Genomic DNA, 23,118 nt, shown 5'->3' on the forward strand with positions numbered 1-23,118 from the left:
GTGCCTTTTCTTTCAGACAGTCGCGGGCAAGAAAAATGCAGACCGGTAGAGGGCGCACAAGAACAAGAGGGCTGAATTGGTTCACTTCCGCTTCCTTTCCCTTGGCTACCCTCACCGAGACAGACTAGTTTTCTAACAAAAGTGGGAAATTGGCAGGAGGATTTTTTTTTTTTCCTCTTGTATATTTCACAGCATGCGGGCAAAGAAAATGACTTTTTTCCTCTTTCCCCCCCAACTCTCTCCTTTTTAAAAAGCAAAGGATTAAATTTCAGTCTCTTTTCCACCCACCTTTTTAAAAAATAAATAAATCCGAGAATTTTTTTTGGAACAAAAAGAATAAAATAAAATAGGAACAAGCGTTCTACCCTTTACGTGCTGGGTAAAGCTCGTTCAAAGAAATATCGAGAAAGGGACCGATAATTCCAGAAGCAGAAAGTGGATGAGAGAGAGAGAGAGAATTCAAGTCACTAGAAAGTGTGGAGAGAAGGGAGGAAACGGTTCGTTCAAAAGTATTTGACATATCAAACAATTTCCTTATTACTAGTTTTTAAACTTAGTAGGAACATTTAAAAATGTGCTTTTGATAGAACAACAGGAGAGACGATAATTATTAAAATGCAAAAATAGTTTCTTTTGCTATCGCCATCATTAAGAATAGGAATATCAAAACTGGATTTCATTGACCCAAAGGGGAAAAAAGCACATTTTTCATGAAGAAAGGGAGAAACACATGCTTAATTTTAATTCCTCATCAGATGTTCCATTTACTACTTTATTAAAATATTCTGAATAGAAATAGAAAAAGTCCTGAAAGGAAGTGAGTATTAGAGGAGGTTAATTTTGACTCCCAAGACTGACTGGATTTTGCTTTACCTCCCGCGTTCGAGGAACTGTCTGGACCACACGCAACCACTGGGGGAAAAAACAAAAACCCAACAAAACAAAACCCGGAGATTGAGGAGGAGACCTAAAGCGGAGTTATTCCATAATTGTTTTCCGCCTTGGATTTGACACACATCCGTCGAGATCTAAGAGATCCTTTTGCATGACATTGATTCAGCGAAACGTGGATCTTACATTGTCACGTTTCCTCTCCCCCTTTCACAAAACAGGAACGTCATCAAACGCAGTGACAGTCCTTACAGACCATTGTGGCTGACGCGGAAGAAAAGGTGCATTCAGCAGATGCAGGGATCTCCTTTTGATGAATAAGACGCCGCTACAACTCTCTCCCGTTGCATCTGCCTCGTCCTCTCCTATCCTCCTCTTCCTCCTCCTCCTCCTCCTCTTTCTCCTTCTCCTCCTCCTCCTTCTCTGATGCTTGTTTTCGCTCAATGGCATTGACGCTCAACCATTGCAAGTCTTTAAAATAAAAGGAGGAAACACACAAACCAACAGCCGTAGATCGGATCCTCGCTTTGCTAGGGAGGATTGCCAAAAAGAAGGCGAAGGTTCGCTAGAAAAACGACGCGCCAGACTCAAAGCTCCGCGACAAAAGAAGGGGGGGGCTTGTTTCGCTTGCAGCTTGTCTACCTCCCCTCCCCGTCTCGGCAGTTTGGCTTCTCTTGGTCGGCAGCCTCCCTCAACTCTCCATCCGGCTTTCCGTGATGATGTGGCTGTTGCTACCTCCTTGGGATGCAATGGGAAAGAAGGATAGTTTTGCGGTGCAAATGGGGATGTTGAAGAAGGGCGGGAGTGAGGGAGGCTGGGTGGGACGTGGTTCTTTCTCCGCCTCCTCCTCCTCTTCCTCCTCCACCTCTTGTCCAATCCTTAAATAAATAAAGCTAAGACAGGAAAGGAAAGGGGAGGAGGAAAAATTTAAGTTGCAACCCAGGCTTGGTCTCCCGCCCCACGCCATCTCAATGGCCGGCAATCGCTGTCAATAAGCCGTTTGTGGTGCGCGCGGGGAAGAAACATCTTCTTCCGATAGAAAATGAGCCTGGGAAATTGGCGGCAGTAGCGGAAAGAATTGGGGAGGCGGGGCGGGGGAGTGAGAGAAGGAGAGGGGAGAGGGCGCCGCTGAGTCGAAATCGCGGCCACGATTTCAGCACTCAACGCCTCTGGACAGCTCCCCTCGCCGCTCAGCACCTCTAGCTATGGGGAGCTGACGCAACTAGCCCAGGCGGAGTCAGAAGGAAGGGGGCAGGGCCAGACAGAGGCCAAACCTTCCCGAGTGACCCTCCGCTTGGCGAGTCGCTCGTGTCCAAGCTAAACGTACGTTATTTACACTTCACGTTTCCGCCTGCTTATATAGCGTGACGGAATGGGTCCTTTTTTTTTTTTTTTTTTTTAGAAGGCAGAAGTGGTCAGTTTTGCTTATATGGCAAATATATAGGCAAGTGTCTGTGGAGATTCTCAGTCATCCAGGTTATGGTTGTCCCAAAGGTGCTTTCCCCCCCCACCTCCACCCCCAAGAGGTAATTGGATTTTCTGGTTTCAAGAGGCAACTGGACTCTCTGTTGCCTCTTGAGTCCAGTTGCCTCTTGGGGGTGGGGGTGGGGGGAAAAGCACCTTTGGGATATATAGGCAACTATTTGCCTCTATGCGGGATGGAGTTTTCTCCGCGGTGATGCCTTACGGCTCTTTAAATCCGGTTTCTGCCTGTTGCTAATTTATGTGTGGCAGGACTTACGGTCCTTCCTTCGGCCTCCGGCTTCGGAATGATTTCTCAACGTTTGCTCATCCCTGTATGCTTAAAAAGGAGTGCATTTTGTACACGTGTGTCTTTAGGAAGTTAGGAGTTCTGCTAACTGCTTGGCTGTGGTTAATTTGAGGAGCAGGCGATGGACTATTTGGGGGGGAAGGCTGCCATTCTCCCGCAGTTCTTAGGGATTTGGGAGATATGGGAGATCTGCAATACCACATTTTAACCACTGTCCACCAAGGCTCCTTACCTATTGATATTTGATTTGACAGAATGACAGTTGGAAGGCACTTTGTGGGTCATCTAGTCCAACACCCTCTCCTTAGGAGACCTTACACCATATCTGACAGATGGCAGTCCAGTCTCTTCTTGAAAGCTTCCCAGTGGTGAAGCTCCCACAACTTTCAAAGGCAACTTCTGTTCCATTGATTGATTGTTCTCACTTGTCAGAAAAATTCTCCTTATTTCTAGGTTGAATCTCCTTGATCAGTTTCCATCCATTATTCCTTGTCTGGCCTTCAGGTCTAGCCTTCAGGAAAACAGGTTGACCCCCCTCCTCTCTGTGACAGCCCCTCAAATGTCATGTCTCTCCAGGTCCTTCTCTTCACTAGATTAGCCATGCCCAGTTCCTGTAACTGTTCTTCATATGTTTTAGTCTCCAGTCCCCTAATCATCTTTGTTGCTTTTCTATGCCCTCTTTCCAGATGGACTGAAGCCGAAAGGGTGTACATCCAATGCAATACCTCCACCCACATCTGTGAGCTCTCTCTTAGGCTGCTGCTGAACACAGATTTAGCAATCAAGAGTCATAAAACTCTGCTCAGAAATAGCCCAGCTGACAGAGGAAGAATGTAGGGTGAAATGGGAAGGAGCTCCCGATGTCTAAAAATAATGGAATACTGCACTTTTGGGAGAGCCCAGCCTTATAGTTAAAGGAAGATGGATTTAAAAGAAAAAAGAAATGAATTGTTCTGACAATCCTAACCTATAACTAGCAAAACCTGACGATTCCTTTATTTTGGGAACATTTCCCCATGCCTTACTACTATCCCTTTCTTTCTCGTCTTTCCCTTTCCTCTTCCTTAGATGAGGGTGCTAATTTGTAATCATATGGCCAACTTCAAATGCTCAGTTTTGTGATCTCTTATTCAGCAGAAAGAAACAAGAAATACTGTCTGATTCTTAAGCCTCATGCACACCACTTACATCAATAAAATAAAAGGGTGTAACTTGAACATTGTGGCATGGCCACGACAGAAAGAGAATGAAGGATGTCATTGGGATACCTATATAGTGCATCTTATAGCAAATCTGATAGGAATGTAGCTCTAATATTCTGAGAGTAAAATAAGTGTTTGTCTGATATTTTGGGGCAGAACTGATGGCAACATCTCCACAATTCTTCAGCTCTATTTTAACAGTGACATTTCCAGAGGGCAGAACTACCTGAAAGGCCCAAGCTATTAAACATGCTATTCTTACCCAGCAGGTAAGATCCAGTATGAGATCCAGAAACATTTGTAGAAGTGGAAAGGAAAAAAGGGGGTATGTAGTGCCCCTTAAATCCAGATGAAGCACAACAACTGTAGTAATTGATGATTGTTTTACTCTTGGTAGCTTGCTCTGTGATAGAAAACAGAATCACGGAATCTAGCAGTCATTGTCCTTAAACTGTCCTGGTTTAAAATGTTAAGGGTAGCATACCAATTGTCAGCCTCATCACCCAGGCAGAATAGAGGTTATTGTCCTGTCAAAGAGCACAAATTATGCTTGGAAGGGATAAATGGACATTAATGAGGCCAGGAGGGCTTAGTGCTTCCACTATGAGAGTGTATTGATCTTGTATTTATTTTTGTGTGACTGTGTCCCCTGTTCTTGATTTGGCTAGCAGTGTTTCATGGTACATTTATCCTTGACCATCTTCAGAAATACCCCCCCCCCAAAAAAAACAGATTGACACTTCTGTCATGAAGGTTGCTACAAATTATTCCATGGATATGTTTTTATACTTGAAAAAAACCATACTGCTAGAATTTAGGATATTTTCCTTAATTTCTAACAGTCAAATCCCAGTAAGTGATAGTACTTTAGGATTCTGCTAAATCACATGACTCGATTTAGTAATTTAGAAGACTTCAGAAAGATCTATTTATATAATTTAGTAATTTTCATTTAAAGACAGGAAAAACTTTGGCCATAATAAAGGCATTTATTTTATTGGAAAAGTGCTGTTCTTTTAAACTTTATTTCCTTATCACAGAACCTGATGAAACTGATTTTGGTGGTGAGAATATATGAAAAAATAGATGTATGATCTGATCACAGAATATATGAAAAAATATGGTAGCAAAATATGTCACGCAGTTGCTTTACAATGCCATTTTTACAATGGGCGGGCAAGGATGCAAGTTAATGAAGAATCAATAAAATCAACATTTTACCCAAACCAAATATATCAAATTATCTCACTGTCCATCCAGAAGAGGCAATAATTTGAGGATGAAAGGTAGTCATAAATCTTTCATAGATGTTTACCTTTTTCAATATTGTGACTAGAAAAAAACTGAACAAAAATTCATTTGTATAAGAGCATGGAGGGAGGGAGGGAGGGAGGGAGGGGAGGAGGGAGGGAGAGAGGGAGGAAGCAAGAGCAGAGAAATATAACAAAAAGCTTTAAAAGAAAGGCTAAAGAAAATGTATCAGTCCCTTGGCTAAACAGAAGAATAGTTGTTACCTTCTTTTGAAGGAATGTGGCTCTCTTTATATAAGTAAAGCAAGATGAGACCAAATCAGCATTATTTTTGATTTCATTTCTCTCAGCTGCATTTGGATATTATGTGGCCTTGCTCTTGAAGTCTGATTATTTAGGATGCACCAATATGAGTATCTTTAGGATTCATATTTTCATCAAGAAATTCTTATCTAGGTATTGGATATGAGTGGCATTTTTATTTTGGGAGCGATGGAAGATTTGAATCCTTGACTGTTTAATCAGTTTATTTTGTATTTAATTAGTTGTACACTGTTTTGAACTAACATTCTTAATATGAGAAGCAGCAAAGTGAATTCAATAACTAATGCATAATGGGTGCCATTAACATGCATATCACAGAGAGCTGAACAAGACAGATAGGATTCAAGTATCACTTAGAATTTGTATTTTCTTTTGTGATCTAAAAAAAATAAATAAGTAGGCTTTGATGAGGAAAATCATTAAAACCATTGAGGCTTCTGCACTGATGCCTGGTTAAATAGATTTTAAAACACCACCACCAATTGCTTGGCACAGTTAAGTAAAATCTACATTAATTTACTGCAAGTGTGTTATATGCTAACATCCCAAAATGTTTGAAATGCTTCATCACTGAGAATGTTGGAAACATTGAAAATCTTATCTTCATTTGACTGTTGTTTTGCCAAAAACCCACTGGAAGTATTTCAAATATATTTAATTTTAGTAAATGGCTAGTAAGGTAAAAAAAAAACAACCCACAAAAACAATAATTAAATACAACAAAGGCAGTGTAAAGGTAATGAAAAAGCTAAAAATTAAGATTTAAAAATGAAGACGGGAAAATGGACTAAGATACAAGAACTAAAAACAGAAGGTAAAACAGAAATAAAATTAGATAGATAGATAGATAGATAGATAGATAGATAGATAGATAGATAGATATAGATATAGATATAGATATAGATATAGATAGATAGATAGATATATAATAGACTAAAAGAGAAAAGAAGAAAGTGTATTTCTTCTTTTCTCTTTTAGTCTATTATATATCTATCTATCTATCTATCTATATCTATATCTATATCTATGTTTTAATCTATTATATATTTTTATAATCCTTTTATAATACTTCATAATATAATTATTTCAAGATTTGGCCATCTTATGTCTTCTTATAGAAATAACTGCAGAGAGAAGAATATGGCACCTCTGCCAGTGATTGTAGAGATCTGATCTGTGAGTTGGAAACAAACTGCTTCTTCCATATAGCACATTCAGGTTTTGTCAGGAGGTGTGTGTCCGCACATAGGTTGGTGTTAAAAAGGCAGTGAAAAAAATACATGCATTAGATTTATTTTGACAGACATCATCTCTCATAAATGGAATCGTACTGTACCTCTGTACAAATACTGCTGAGGGTAAGGCATTGAAACAACTTGCCCCCCTCGCCCCCAAGGCTCTACAGTTTGCTAGGCAAATAAAGTTGTTTAAGTGATTTATGGGTATAAATGATTTCCAATTTGGATTTCCACATCTGAAAGTTGACTATCATATTGAAATCTGTCTGTTGTACAATGTCAAAGACTCTTCAATAGATTTCAGCTTTAACTCTCTGTAAACCTACAAGCAGCAGAAAGTAGAAAGACAACAGTAAGACTGGTTAGCTAAGACTCTTTTCTTTTCAGTTTGATGAAAAGCCATAATGAAGAATCAACAAGACCAGGGAGCAGTGGTGAAATCCAATTTTTTTTTTTACTACTGGTTCTGTGGGCGTGGCTTGGTGGGTGTGGTGTGGCTTGGTGGGCGTGGCAGGGAAAGGATACTGCAAAATCTCCATTCCCACCCCAACCCAATGCTTAACACATTGTAAGCCGCCCTGAGTCTCTGGAGAAGGGCGGCATGTAAATCAAATTAAAAAAAAAAAAACCCAGGGGAAAGATACTGCAAAATCCCGATTCCCTCCCCACTTTGGGCCCAGCCAGAGGTGGTATTTGCCAGTTCTCCAAACTGCTCAAAATTTCCGCTACCGGTTCTCTGAACTGCTCAAAATTTCCACTACCGGTTCTCCGGAACTTGTCAGAACCTGCTGGATTTCACCCCTGCCACGGAGCCATTGGGAAAACAGGACTTATACTAAGCCAGTAAATCAAGCGCAAATGCAGACTCTCCCTTGCAATGGAACAATGCCAATTTCCATGTGGATTAAAGCATTTGAAACACAGCACAAGATGTGGGAGAGTGCTCGTAAAAACCTAAATTGGACAATATCTGAGGACTTTAAATCACTGTATGTGCATACCTGTGAAACATACGGCATCTGAGATATATCTTTAGCTTTAAAAAATGTGATGGTGGCAAATAAGCTTCTTTTCCCTTTACAAGCAAAAAAAAAAAAAAAAAAAGCCTCTGATGCTATTGTTAGCTTTGGCAGAAATGGCTCTAATTTGTCCCCATCAAGCTGCAAAGGTTTGAAAGATTCCACCAACATTTTTTAAAAGCTGGAAATCGTTCAGTTTTATTATTTTCAATTTGCCATTAGTGTTTGTAGAGTCTAAGTCTTTTCAAGAAAACCATCATTTTGATCTTAGGGTGATCATAAGCTCTTTCTTTCTTCTAAGAAATCTGCCCCAGACTTCTCCTGAGGCTCAGTTATCTAAGTAAAATAACTGTTGCATCTTTAGCATAAAGCAATATTTTCCAATGCCTGTCACTAAATTTAGGAGGTTGGAATTCATTTTGGTTAAGCAGCTGCTACCAAATTCACATAGCTGTTAAGCAAAATGGGGGCCAGGTTACAATCCTGTTTCACTCTTTGATGGGCTATTATGTCTGCAGTAAGGTGGACAGCTGTACCCCATCTAACTTGGGTAACTATTTTCAGACAACATTCAATTTGGAAACAATAACTGCCAATCAATAGATGTGCTGCACGGCTTCCACCAGAATTTATTGCTTAGCATCAAATGCTGGTTATAAAATAGCATCAAATGCTGATGTTAAATCAACAAAGGAAACTTATAAGGTGTGGTATTGTCCATGTGTATTTCTCTGTTAAAAAATAGTAACATGACACACTGATCTACTGCTGATCTGGTCTCCCTAAATCCTGCTTGCTCATAAACTAGGAGTTTCTTCTAATCCAGCCAATCCAATAATTTATAATATAAGAAGTAGTATAAGAGCTGCTGTAAAGCACTGTGAAGCGGTATATAAGTCTAAGTGCTATTGCTTTTGCTCGGCTGAGCCCGAGGGAGGAATCAAATGCATCATCAGTCTCAACTCCCTTCGCACCCACAAAAGATCTAAATCCAGTCCAACTTGAATTCCATTGACTCTTATCTACCACCAATTTGCTTTGAATATTCTTAGAGGGAGCTTAAAGCTTGCAATAAACCTTTATATTCATTTGAGCTGCCTGGATTTTCTGATTTCTTACTCTTGCTTAACAAATAGCATATTGCTTATTAGGCATGCTTAATAAGCTAACTGGATAATAATGTCAAGGACTTGTGCTGTTGCCATTCTTAGTTATAGATCAGTTCCAGCCATCTGGCATTTGGAGTGTATTGTTGATAGGTGTGAAAGGGGAGGATAAGACAGGGCCCCATTGATTAATATTTCCCTTTAATAACTGGTGGTATTAGGTCACAACCTGGGGCTTTCCAACTTTTTGGTTGATTAATTAGTTTAAGAATTTGCTTGTGGGAGACCGGGACAGAGGGAAGATGCAAGGAAATATGTCTGTGGTATATCATATCCTGATTGGCAAATAAAAAGAGAGAAGCTATATATTGTGCCATAGAACTCTTCCCATCTAGCAGCTGGAATCCTAGTCTCCAAACACTGTTTCTCCTCAAGCAATAAGTAAGTAATTAGCTTCCAAAATAGGGAAGGTATTTTTATCTTCCACAGCCTGAAAACTCACTCTTAATTTGCTTGAGCAAAAGTTTTGGTTTTTTTCCCTTTCTTTTAATTAAAATTTTATAAAGCTTCTTCTGGACAATTAACTGATTTCTGGCATGGAAACAATTGCTCAATCTATAAGCTTTAAAAGCTGTCATTAATCCTGTTATATACATCCTGAACAAAGCAAAGGTTTGGGGAATATAAGCAGGTCTTCTCCTAGCATGTTAGAAGGATATTTATAAGGGCTGGGTAGTGCTTATGAGGTCTTTATACATGGCTAGGGCTACTATTGGATTTGAGGTTGATTACTGGTGATCCTAAAAGTGGGTAGAGTTAGTGCTAACTAACTTAACTCATCTTAAGTTAGTGATTGTTCTATCACCTGTGCCCACTTTGTGGTCCATTGAACTTAGTGGCTAATTCTCATTACTCTTAAAATTGACAAGGCAAAGTGAGCAGGGGCTCAAGCTCAGGAGAAGCAGAAAGGGAGGGTCATCATATGGCCAAATGTGACTATTTTATTAAACAGATTGGGTGAGGTCAGCCCAAAATCAATTGTATTCAACCCTCAGATCTCCAGCCCATGAACTCAATGTCAGAATTGCTTTGCCACACCATTTACTATTCAGAAGTGGAAACTCCTGGCAAGCTGTTCTGTACTAATCAACAGCTTGCCATATGGATTCTGGAGTCCTTTGAATGATAAAGCCTACTATCTGAATACCCTTCCCTTTGGGAAGAGAAAAATGACTGCCACAGCAGGAAAAGAGAACCGAGTCATTGGGGCTAATCTATTAATATTGCCTACTACCGGTATTACATGGTCACCTTTGGGTGGCCAAGCTTGGAAATATAATTTTCCAGTTCATTCCAATGGTCCTTGGTCATGCAAGGCAGCCTACATGATGGAAGATAGATATTAACAATTAGAAACTCTTGAGGGGAAACTTAATTATAGATGCTAAGATTAAGTTCTCACAAGATTCAGACTGTATATTTATGGGCTCAGTGTTGTTTGAAATCAGTGGGCAAAATTCCTTGGCGATGACCTCTGAGACCTTCTGTTGGGACTTTAAGAGAATATACAATGAAACACTGCAGCGCCAATGGCTCTTTCTGCTTTCTGCAGCACTTTCTGCAACAGAACTGAGCCATAGGTACCAATTAAATCCAAGAATGAGGGGTTGTTCATTTTGATCTCCCATCCCATAATATTCAAGGAAACTAGAGACAATCCATCGTGGTTAGTTCCTGGTCAATCTACCAAGTGTGCCAGACAGTGACTTGTCACTTCTAGGGCAGGTTGATAACCACTTTAAGGAGAGGAATAGATTGAGGGTCTCTGGCATCTAAAAGATAATGATCAGCCAACTGAAACTCTGATATTATGAGACTTGGCAGTTGGGTATCTAATGTAGGAAACCCCACATATTTTCTGAGGCTGGCAGGAGTGTGAACCAATAGCAGAGATCTTTATCTGGCTTTTCTGAAGGACTGCCATTGTCAAAGACAGATGTGGGTTTAAAGCCATGTTTTATAGAACTGAGATCTATCAGTGATGAGATCAGGAATGCATTAATATGAACCCCAGCTTGCACCGTAGGTTGATCTGGGATAGTCTGTTTTTCAAAGAAGGTGTGCTTTTGGATTATTTGTTTTCTGGAAGTTTTGAGAACAGCTTGCAAGCCTAAACAGATTTAGGATTTTCTCTGAAGTTCAGGAGGTTTCTAAGCAGTGGAGTTGTCTCGTGAACTAATTGCACAGCCTGTACAAGGCCTTGAATTCTAGACAGTAACTTCAGCTGCCGATCTTTCATCCTTGAGCATCATTGTAATGGAGTTGGTAGAATAATTAACTGTTGTCTCTTTTGCTAAGGGTTTGGTGTTCTGCCTGTACCGGCACTAAATTGCAGGATGCTGCTAGTTTACAGCCTTAAATGAAATAGAGTTCATATTTATATATGGAAATAATTCAGTAGGATAAATACAGCTGAGTCACAGTTAATGCATGTTCGGATAACACAATACCTGATTTATGTAAATTGTATAATGATAACAGGTTGCGTTTAATGCAAACTAATAGTCAGTTAATGCAAGGTTAGTACATAGGCACGGCTGAGTTTACCAGGATATCGCTGGAGTTTTAGATACGGCTATTTCAGCCTGTACTCACCTATCTTCACGAGTGCAAAATGGATAAAAGAAAGATTCCTTCATATAAAAACATTACAAAAAAGGAGAGACTGTCAGAATTTCTCAATCTAAGAATCCATCTTATTCTTTACCTAAGAAGTGTTGCGAAATCTGTTTTGGGGCTGCTTATCAGAAAACAGCATATTGGGTCTGGCGATGTTCTGCCCCAGCTACGGACCCCAAAGAACCAGGGGTGGGTTCTAACCGGCTTTACTACCGGTTCTCTTTGTGTGCGCGCTTTGCGCGCGATTGCCTTTTTGGTCGCGCGCTTTGCGCGCGATTGCTGTGCGCATGCTCATTTTGCTTGCCTGCGTGCCAAACTTGCGCTTTGCACAAGCGTGTTGCGAATCTGCCCAGCTGAGGTGTGGCAATCCGCTCTGCAGCACCTCTCAGCTGGGCGAAAAAAACAGACATATAAGGTCAGAATAACGCAGGGACGGGCGGGAGGACTCAGCTCCCGAAGATAGAGAACCGGTTCGGTGATGTCATATCATCACCGCTACCGGCTCTCGCGAACCGGGCCGAACTGGGAGGAACCCACCACTGCAAAGAACTCAGCACACACAAAATCTATACAAAGCTTATTTTACTCAAATAACTCAGTCTTTTTCAACCAAAGAAACTGTTAAGAAACTGTCTTATATAAGGGGCTGGTGGCTCAGCAGACTAAAAGCATTGTGATTAACACCAGCTGTCTGCAATTACTGTAAGTTCAAATCTCACCAGGCTCAAGGATGACTCAGCCTTCCATCCTTTCTAAGGTAGGTAAAATGAGGACCCAGTTTGTGGGGGCAATAAGCTGACTTTGTATAAATATACAAAAGTATGAAGGCTATTGCTTAACGCATTGTAAGCCGCCCTGAGTCTCCGGAGAAGGGCGGCATATAAATCAATTTTTTTTAAAAAAAGTCTTAACAGCCTACAAGAATTCTAAGATAAGGTAATCACAGTCTTACTAGGGTTGGCAGAAAGCCCAGAAGCAATTTTGCAGAGAATCCAGATGTGAAGGAGAGTGAACTAAAGTTGTTCCCTACAATCCACTGGATTGGTGCGAGCTGGAATGTATGACGGAGCTCACCCTGCCCCACAGCAGCAATGGATTTCAAACACAAGGCTGCTGATCATCAGCTTAGTGTTCTAACTACATCAGTCACCGTTATGCCGGATTTGAGGTATGGCTTGATAAAAATACACAAAAGAACCATAGATTGCCTTTAAGATTACACGTTTATTCAGCTGAACAAAGACGGCCCCTTTTAAAGAATAGGAAGCCCCAAATGACAAGAAATCCTTATATTTATACTGTTTGATTATACAAGCAAACCACCCAGCAAAGCCGGCACACATTAGATAAGGAAGTTATCCAGAGAGGCTGGTGTACTATAGATAAGATAAGAGGAAGTAGAAATTTATAGAAATAGCTAAAGATGTTCTTTTGGGTGTTTCCCTAAAAACACTCCATGTTCTGGGATGACTCGGGATTTTGGGTGCTTTTCCTGGTGACCTCCCATGACTCTGAATCCTTGACTCTGCAAGTACCTGAGGCAAAGTGAGCCATCTGCACATATACTGTATCATCAAGGCCTGCGTCAACCCTAACACGCTCATCATGTTGGTTATAGGAGAAGGAAGCAATTTTTGTGTAGAGTGGATAACAGAAAGTGTCTATCTCCAAGCTTACTTTTACAGTCCTTGAGTCCCACCTTCATATGACAATGTGATCTTCCATCCTTATGAAGTGGAAATTGGTCACCTGTGGTGGCTAAGGTGCTCAGTTAGAAATCAGGAGACTGAGAATTATAGCCCTCCCTTAGTATAATGATATGTAGAATGTCCTTGGTAGACAAAAGGAAGAGCTACAGACTAGACAACAGTTACATGACAGGCAGTTGAAGGGTGTGGCAAACATGACAGAAGAATCTCTCTCTAGTTTCTTGGACAATACAGGCAAGATAGGAGAGATGTACCTTCACCCTTGCAAGTTTCTGTTATTGTAACATTACAATAAGGCAGAGCTAGTTTTTCTTGATGTGCTTCTTGTCTGGACTACATCACAAGGCTGATACTTAGGCATGAAAGCTAGCTGGGTGATTTTGGGTCAATCTTAATCAAAGCCCACCTTAAAGGGCTGCTCTTGTGGGGAAAATTGGAGACAAAATTTTACTATGTACATCACATTGAGCTGTATTAATATAGGCATGGTATAAATCTAGTGATAACAATGTACTAAGCCTCTAATATATATACCTTTAAAATAGGAACTCCAAATTCTTCCAAACCCAGTGAGTTTGTTCTTCCCGATGTTAGGTGGTCTTGGTCTCCCAAAGGTTTATATCTTTATAAACCTTTTAAACTTGGTCTCCCAAAGGTTTATACCTTTATATACATCTTTATATAGAAGAACAAGAGGAGGATGGAGAATCGTTGGTTTTTGTGTATTGGTAAGTCTTCCCAGAAGTATAATTTGCTAACTGTATAGATGTGGAAATAGTTATTCACTACCTTAGCTGAGTTCAAAAGAGGATTAGACTAATAATAGAGTATTAATGAAGGATCAGCTTATGAACATCTATTAGCCATCTCTCTCTCAGTCACTGCTGCTGAGAGAAAAACAGCAGGGAAGAGCTATTGATTTCCTGCATTACTTTGGAAAAATGCGTCTCTGGCCTGTTGGTAACAGCATGCTGGTCACATTAGCCTTTGGTGGGACCCTCTTTTTTTTTTTTTTTACTCAACAGCACTTTGTTTTCAGATTTTTGATTCCAAGTCCTGTGTCTTCTATCCAATGAAGCTCTGCCTAAGGATTGGGAGAGGGACTCTCAGCTATTGCATCTAAGCAGTGACGGATCAAGGCTCACAAGGCTCTAAGCACTGACAAATCTTGGTGCCCCCCTCCTTTCAATGAAGATCCAATCTTCATTGGGTTTTTTCTTTCTTTCTCAGCTTTGTGGTTTCCCCCTTTGGGCCTGGTGCCCTAAGCACGTGCTTAATCTGCTTAATGGTTAATACACCACTGCATCTAAGTGTGTATCTATTGCAACATTATAGGCTACTCTTCAGTTTAGGGAGTAATTTCTGGATGTACTACATTTATTTTTAAAAATATGGAGGTTCCCATAAATTTTGTTTACAGGGTGAGAAATATCAGGTATCACACTAATTAATAGTAGTTAATTCATAGTAACAAACAACAATGCCAAAGTTGCCTTCAAATTGAGTAGAATCCTGAAAACAGCATCTTCAAAGCATTATGGAGTTTGCAGTTGCTTCTTTTTAGATTTTTTTGTCCCCCATCTAGCCAACAATTGTGGAATTCTCAGGTAGCCCCTTCCAAGTATTAATCGGAGTTAAGCCTGCTTAGCTCCCAGATCAACCAAAATCAGCAAGTGCTGCCACCTGCTGAGGGTCGCTCTTTCAATTGTGCTAATGCAGCTTGCTTCACTGTTGTATAACTAACAGCTTGGAATGAAATTCCTTTAATCCCACTGACTTTAATTAGATGAACTCCTTTAAATGCAAATGTTCTAGATAGACTAATTTGAAGAGTGATCAACTTGAAAGGGCAACAAAAAAAGGAGGAGATATTAATGAGCTGCTTCTAATATTATTGTTCCAACAGCTGCCATCCTTACTGGTCAGGAGAAAATACGGCCAGATTCTGCCTGGCAAATTCTCCCTCCATCCTCTCAATATTATGTAAAGCTCTAGAGTTCCATAAATCTTATGGATAAATCTTAGGCTGGATGTAAGGATTTGCATCTCGGTCATGGACACTTTTCTAAATAAGCATTTTCTCTCAGTCCAAATGATGAAAATCACAGGCCTTAGTTAAAGAGCTGCATGAAGTAAGGTGGAAATGGCATAATATGCAGGTGGGCTTAATATGTTCACCTGAACACATTATACTGAACCATAACATGGTTTGTGGCAGGGGTGAAATTCAGCTGGTTCTCTCCGGCTCAGGTGAACCGGTAGCGGCGGCTGCGGGAGGTTCCGCCCACCTGCTCGGACATCACGATTGCTTTTTTGCATCATTTTAAGCCTCTGAGCATGCGCAGAAGGCTTTGTGCATGTGTAGACGACGGCGCATGCACATTTGCAAACTGGTAGGGAAGGTAAGTGAATTTCACCCCTGGTTTGTGGGTTATAGTTTAGACCATGGGTGTCAAACCGGCGGTGTCACATTGCCATCATGTGACATTTCGCGATATTTTTCTCATTTGTGGAGCTGGAATGGGCTGGCCTGCAGGCTTAGGCACTTATATGAACTGAACCTTGGAGGTTTGTTCAACAAACTCTGATTAAAACTCAGTTTTATGAGCCTATTTATGTACTGATCCCTCTAGATGGCTATTATTTAAAATCAGCCCTCTGAAAGAATGAACCTATTGCCAAACTAAACATGGTCTAATTTGATGGTCCAGGGTCTGACCGTGAGATGAACTCTCTCAAGAATTCTGTTTCTTGAGTCCTCCATTTGATATACCACAAACATTTCTTTCAGGCCATTGTGCTTTCTCCTGACTTTCAACAACCCAGAGAGTTTCTGTTCCACTTAAGTTTCCCTTAATGAGAGAGAGGTAACCTTGATTGCTTTGTTCTCTGCTACATCCCCCTGGCATGTCATCATTAAAGTTACTCCTCTGAAGGTTCCTGATCATCGAGAGCCCCATCAGGATTTCGGCTCATGTTGTGTCACAGCAAGACTTTCAGTGTTTTCATTGGATAAGGATGCTCTTAAGGAAAATCCTGAATGTGATAATTAAGCTGAGCATATCAGACCAAAAGCAGTGAGTTGAAAGATTTGGACTGCACTCTGCTCCCACTGAGAGTTTTATCTGCTGTAGGCAACATTGATCTTGCTGGCTAGTAACAAGGAATGGCAGGGAAGGCAAAACAGAGTTAGCTTAGCAAAATCTTAGTGAGATCTTAGCAACGATCTTAGACAGACTCAGCAGGTGACAGCACCTAACTAATCCCTCTTCAAAAGTTAAGTGGGGTCAGACCTGGTTAGCAAGACTCTACTTTGCATACAAAAGCAAAAACCTACTTTGAAGCATATAGGGAAGCTAAATTAATGCAAATTCATTATGAAAACTCTCCTATGTGCAGAAGAGAAGTAGATAAGTGTCTCATTTCACTAAAAAGCATGGCATAACTCTGGTTCCTGTAGCTGGAATATAGAAATAAAGTACTGAATGTGTAAATGCTATCGGATAGACTGCATGAGTGGGACCTGAATTCAGAAAGTGCATGCCTGCGTGCATAAGAGACTTTGCTTTAATCCTTGGCAGTTCAAGGATGTGGCAGCAGCTGACAGAAGGGCATAATCTTTTCCTTGGAAGAAACGAATAGGTTGAATTCACACATTCTGTTCTGTCATAATGTCGTTTTTTGGCTGTTGTTCTCATTGTTCTAGTTTAGGCTTAGGCTGCTGCATGAACCCAATCAATTGTAGCTGATTTGATCCATTATGATAAAAGAAACCACAGGAACAGGGGCCTATAAAATAAGCAAATTCAACCAGCCCTCTTATGATTCCTCCCTCCCTATCAGCTCAAAGCATTCCTAACCCTGTTACCTGTGTAAAAAAAAAAAAGGGGGGGGGGAAGGGGAAACTTGGGACCATTCCTGTGGACTTTTTTGCAACATTCTTTTTTTTTTTTTGCTGAGTGATAATTTTTAAAAAGGTATATAGGTTGCCCTCGACTTACTATCATTTATTTCATGATGGTTTAAACTTACAATAGCTACAAAAAAGTGATTTGTAACCTGTTCTCAAAGTTATAACCATCACACAACGTCTGTGGTTGCATGATTGGGATTTGGGTGCTTGGATGCTGGCTTGCATTTATGATTGTAGCATCATAAATGCAATAGTGATTTGAGACCTTCTCAGTTGGTTTCCAATGAGCAAAATCAGTGGGGGAAGCCACATTCACTTTGGTCCAATCTCTCTGTCCAACATTTAAACTTATAAGTATGTAAAGTGGAGGCAAATACAAAATGAAAAGCAAAGCACTCAAAACTAGTGAAGAATTCTAATTATGTGTCAATTTGGGGTGATTAAGTTATTTCAAGAAGAAAAGGTCAACTGTATGAAATTCAGTGAAATACAGTAGTACTTAAAAGTTTGGGAATATTTTTGAATTTTCAATATTTCTGTATAAACCTGTCTTAAAAAATGATCTGTTCTCCACACAATAATTACACACACTTGAACAAATGGGTGAAACATTTACTTGTTCATTCATTTATTGACAAAAATGATCCAAAGCTCCATATTTGTGTGTGTGGAGGAAAAGTTATTATAAATATATTTTCAACAGTGGATCAGAGTATTTATTTCCCTCAGTTCTACTATGGGATTTTCTCCTGTACATTTTAAAAAAGATAACTATATTTTCCACAGATTTATTTACAAATATATAATATAGAATCATATTTTAAATACAAATTATCCTAAATGAAAGTTATAAGCATCATGGCACACGTGTATAATGAAATTTGAGAATTTGTTGAAACATAGTAATTGTTTCCTGAACATTTGTGTTCATATAGTGGGAATTCACTAGGTTGAATGTTGCAGTTTCATATAGTACAGTAATTCTCTGCAGATAAAAAAACAAAACAAAAACAAACATCCTTGCTATGTCAGTTTTCTTCCTGATTTGATGGGAGAAAACCCATCATTCTATGGATAAAACATATTCATAAAATATATATACTTGTTTTATTTCTCCTGTGCAGGATAATTCAAACACATGAATTCCCATCATATATATAGTCTTGCTGACAGGGCAGAATGAGCATTTTAAATTGAAATGTGAAGAATTAGATTACTAAATGGAAGTTCGCATCTCTTACTTCCTTCACTTATAAAAGTTAACTTTTATAACTAATGCCTTGTCCTTTGCAAAAGGTGGTAAGGCATTTTTCATAAAATAAAACACAACGCAAAAATAAATGTTTAGGGTAAGATGCTCAAATAAAGAATTTTTTTCGGAATATTTCCCGCCTCTACCGGTACAATCTATCTATATTATGTTTGTACAAATTGTAACTGAATAAAGGTTGTACAACGCAAAATAAATGGACATCTAATAGGTGTTATTCCACGAACGTGGTGTAGATTAAGAACCTCAGATGTCGCTCCTTTTAATGCGACTTTTCAGCAACCAGCTTTAACTTTAGTCCTGACTTGATTTCTCTACGTATAAACGATCCCTTTCTCTCCATGCTCGGTCCGTACACTTTATCAGGACGTAGCAAACCGTAGCGCCCGAGCTGAAACTAAACTTCATTTCCCATGATGCATTGAGGCCTTTTCTCCCCGTGACGCTTTCTTTAATGGACGTCGCCGCGAGAGGGTTGGCGATTGGTGACTTTAAGGTTCTGTTGGGAATTGTAGTCAACGGCTAGTAGGAAGCTTGAAAGGCTTCAGCCTGGGAGGTGGTTCCTGGAGATGGGACCATGAAGACTTGCCGGATGTTTTTCGGGGAGCGCAGCTTCTGCTTGCTGGTGAGAAGTAGCAGCTGGATGCTGCTTAATTGCTTAAAAGGGTGGACGGGTGGGGGGAATCGGGGTCAATGCTTTAGATAGAGTCACCGGGACCCAAGCAAAGTCCAGAGTAAAAGTCCCTTAAAAGTTGACTTTTAGAGTCTTTAATTGTTTTGCCTTCGCTTCGGTGGTCAGGATAATAAACTGACTTCTTGGGTACAATTGGATTAAACTCTTTCGTGAAGCAGTGTGCTCGGATGGATGTAACCCTGAAAACAAAAAGCTTTTATTTAGACTAGGCACGGGTGTTATATTTGCATACTGAAGTAGCGGCTCTTGAATTAAGTTTTGCAGAATAAACTATGATTTCTGCACAACCCATAACGCCACAGTGGCTGGTTCACCAAAGCTAAAACCAAGCAAAGTGCATTGACACTTCAAAGTGGCTTGAAAAAGGAAAACTGCTTCTCAGTTCTTCCCTTTGGCATGTTGGTATTGGAAGACTTGTATTGTTTCAAAATTTCTTCTGGTTTGTTGGCTTGCAGGGTGACACTGGAGACGTTGGAAAAAAATGCACTATTTCAAGAAAAGCTGAGCCCTACTCAGATTTAAATCGATTTAAGAACTTTTGCTAGCCTTTTAAGGTTGTCATAAGGTACATTTTAATATTTACAAATACTTCAGTCTTTTGTGGCCTGGGTTGCTAATATTCCTATAAATGTTCAATTTTTGAAACACAGTTGAGATTCTTAAGAGAATATGTAGGTAAGTTGTAGCAAACTTCTTATATGCCAAAACATCAGAAATCAAACTTGATTCTTGCCTCCTTTGGATTTGGGGGTCAGTTTTTTTTTCTTAATTCCATATTTGAAAAAATTGGTTGTGGCTTTCAGCCAAATTTACCTAGAGTTATCTATCTTAGTTGTAATTGTAAGGGGCATTACATCAAGCCATATTGTGGCTTATCTTATTTGGTGAATAGTTCCTTCCTGTTGCCAGCAGTGAAGATTCACTGGAGTATGAGAAGGGGGAGAAAGTACAGCACAATCTGACATGCAAGATTTGGTTATTATAGACAATCTTAATAAAATTAATTTTAGCTTTCATGCAGGGTAGATTTTGTGGTCTGGTCTAGCTAGTGGAACTGACATTTCTTTTCTAGAATTGAGGCCTCCCCCTGTCTTTGGAGGGAGAGACTTAAAATATCCTACAGTCTCTGAAATCCCTTCATAAATTATAGGATTGCAATTTCAATGTTTTTATTGCTGGATTCATTTGTGATCGGTGTGGTGGCCTAGTGGTGAAGATCAGTGGTGGGTTTCAAAATTTTTTACTACCGGTTCTCTGGGTGTGGCTTGGTGGGCATGGCTTGGTGGGTGTGGCAGGGGAAGGATACTGTAAAATCTCCATTCCCACCCCACTCCAGGGGAAGGATACTGTAAAATCCCCATTTCCTTCCAATCAGCTGGGCTTGGGAGGCAGAGAATAGATGGGGGTGGAGCCAGTCAGAATTTTTACTACCGGTTCTCTGAACTACTCAAAATTTCTGCTACCGGTTCTCCAGAACTGATCAGAACCTGCTGAAACCCACCTCTGCTGAAGATGCTTGCTTCCCATTTGGAAGGTTGAGAGTTCAACCCATGGTAGCAGCAGATGTTTCTCTCTCAGAATGCAAAGAGAAAATTTTTGTTGTGAACTCCACATAGGCCAGTAAATGTTCAGCTCCAATCATCTGAAATCTATCTCAAATTAAGAGATTACAGGGTCGTAAAAAGAAAAAAAGTTGGATTCAGTTAAGATAGAGTACTTTTCCCTCTAATTATTTATTTGTATCTATTTTACAGTTTCAATATCTTTTTGTTTTTGTTTCATACATTTTTGCAAGAATGAATGAGTAAATAAATAAATGAAAAAGAAATGTGTTAAGCACCATCTCAGAAGAAGTATTACCCCTGTTTTCTAATAAAAAGAAGAGGCTACTTCTTTAAAGGTGCGGCTAGCTGCATTGCCCAAGTACGTTATCTATTTAATGAAATGTGCTATTTGTTTCAAAAATGTTGGTTTTATTTTATTGTGCGATGAATCACTTAATAGATGCTATAAACATATGATTAATTAAGGTTTCTCCAATTTGTTAAAATAACTGGTTTTTATTGTAGATTCATCTCCAGTTCTAGCGACTTTCGGTGAGACCCACAAAAAAATGTTGCCTGGACTTACTGAAGAGCAGAAAAGGAAGATTGAGGAGAACCGGCAAAAGGCTTTGGCAAGGAGAGCAGAGCGACTGGCAGCTCAGCAGGGTGGTGTTGCTATGAAGCTCTCTGACATGCAGAATCTTGATAGCTGTCAAGGAAACCTGCAGCAGTCTTTGAAGAAGCAAAGCTATCACACCATCCTTGGTAACCAGCACCTCCAGGGCCCTGCCAGCCATTTGATGCAGAGAAATCCTCGGATCTGTTCTGACCACTGTAGTTCAAATCAGCAGGCAACTGTTTCGTATGGAGGCCAACAAAAACATGATTCAGTGGACTCTAGCTCAAATTTATACAGACAGTTGGATAGCACTAAGAAGCCCGCATCAGCAGTGCAAAGCTCTCTGAGTAATTCCCACTGCCATTCTCCTGAGAGTTCTTGCAGACAAGGTCAGCTAATCCAATGTAATTCTGATCCATTGCAGTCACCTACGTGTGGTGCAGCAGGCCAGAATATTGGAGAACAGCATCAGACTATCTTGGATGCTAATATGAATTTATACCCTGTTAAGAATGTACGGATTCAGAACAAATCTCCGGGCAAGCAGGGTCTCCTTAAACAGGCAACATGGCTGGATGCAGGTGGAACCGCTGCAAGGAATTGTCCAATGCAGGCAGGTACCAGAAATCTAGATTGTGCCATGAAGGAAGGGAATAATGCATTGCAATTTTATGGTACAAAACCCCTTTTGGCTCCTGTAAAAGGGGGCAGAGAACAAAATTCTACTGTTTCTAAGGTTTCGGGCGATGTGCCTGAGATGTCTGTACAGAAAAATAACAGAATTCTCAAAGGAAAATGTATAAACCATTCAGAAGGTCGATTCAGAGTTGAGATTGGATACAACACAGAGCTCATTGAGATATTCAGAAGCTTACCAAGCAAAAAATATGGTAAGTGTAGCTCTTACTGTTCAGTTCACTATGTTTTTAAAGACCTTTCCAATTGAGATTGTGCTAAATATTGTAAATTATGCAGAAATAGCTTTATTTTTAGGTTTTGCCTTTTTTTAAAAAAAATCACGTTTTTACCTTGATTTTGGCCATGGAGATGCAGTGATTAGAATGCAGTATTGCTAATTCTGGCAACTGCCAGTAGTTCAATCCTGACCAGCTCAAGACTGACTCAGCCTTCCATCCTTCTGAAGTCAGTAAAATGAGGACCCTGATTGTTGGGGGGCAATATGCTGATTCTGCAAACCCTTAGAGAAGGCTGTAAAGCATTATGAAGCGGTATATAAGTCTAAGTGCTGTTGCTGCCTATGTTGAAAAGGTTCCAAAAATGGTGTGCTGTGGGTGAGATAGTTTCAGGTCATATATAAACATAAGGGCACAAAAAACAGACTTCCTTTCCCACATACAGGTAGTCCTCGATTTATGATTACAATTGAGCCCAAACTTTCTGTTGCTAAGCAAGGCAGTTCTTAAGTGAGTTTTGCCCCATTTTACGGTCTTTCATGTCACTGTTATTAAGTGAATCACTGCAGTTGTTAAGTTAGTAACACACGGTTGTTAAGAGAAACTGGCTTCCCCATTGACTTTGCTTGTCAGAAGGCTACAAAAAGGGATCACAACATTGAAACTATCATAAATACATGCCAGTTGCCAAGTATCCAAATGTTAATCATGTGACCATGGGTGCTGCAACAGTCTTAAGTGTGAAAAAACGGCCATAAGTCATTTTTTTTCAGCTGTAACTTGTTACTAAACAAATTGTGGCAAGTCAAGGACTACCTGTACTGTACTCATAATCGGGTGTAGAACAGTAGCTAAAGAAGAAAAGCAGTTATACAATGAAGGTTGGATAATCTGTGCAACTGTTTTAGTGGGTAAATGAGAGCATCATACAGCAGTGATGAAGAAGCAGTACCCATCAGCTTAAAACGTTGGATG

The 23,118-nt window shown here is 40.0% G+C and overlaps 1 protein-coding gene across 1 annotated transcript in view; it reads left to right on the plus strand.

Annotated features, from left to right (window-relative positions):
* Nucleotides 1-18,931: 18,931 nt before the first annotated feature.
* SMARCAL1 (SNF2 related chromatin remodeling annealing helicase 1) overlaps nucleotides 18,932-23,118 on the plus strand; it is a 33,468-nt gene continuing 29,281 nt past the window's right edge. The window contains exons 1-2 of the mRNA XM_070957116.1: nucleotides 18,932-18,997; nucleotides 21,136-22,119. Of these exons, the coding sequence (XP_070813217.1) occupies nucleotides 21,180-22,119 (940 nt within the window). The 5' untranslated portion in view covers nucleotides 18,932-18,997; nucleotides 21,136-21,179. The remainder of the gene's footprint in view (nucleotides 18,998-21,135; nucleotides 22,120-23,118) is intronic.

Source organism: Pituophis catenifer, unplaced genomic scaffold (assembly GCF_029215685.1).
Source record: "Pituophis catenifer annectens isolate HBS135680 unplaced genomic scaffold, rPitCat1.0.hap2 SCAF_1, whole genome shotgun sequence".
Lineage (NCBI taxonomy): Eukaryota > Metazoa > Chordata > Lepidosauria > Squamata > Colubridae > Pituophis > Pituophis catenifer.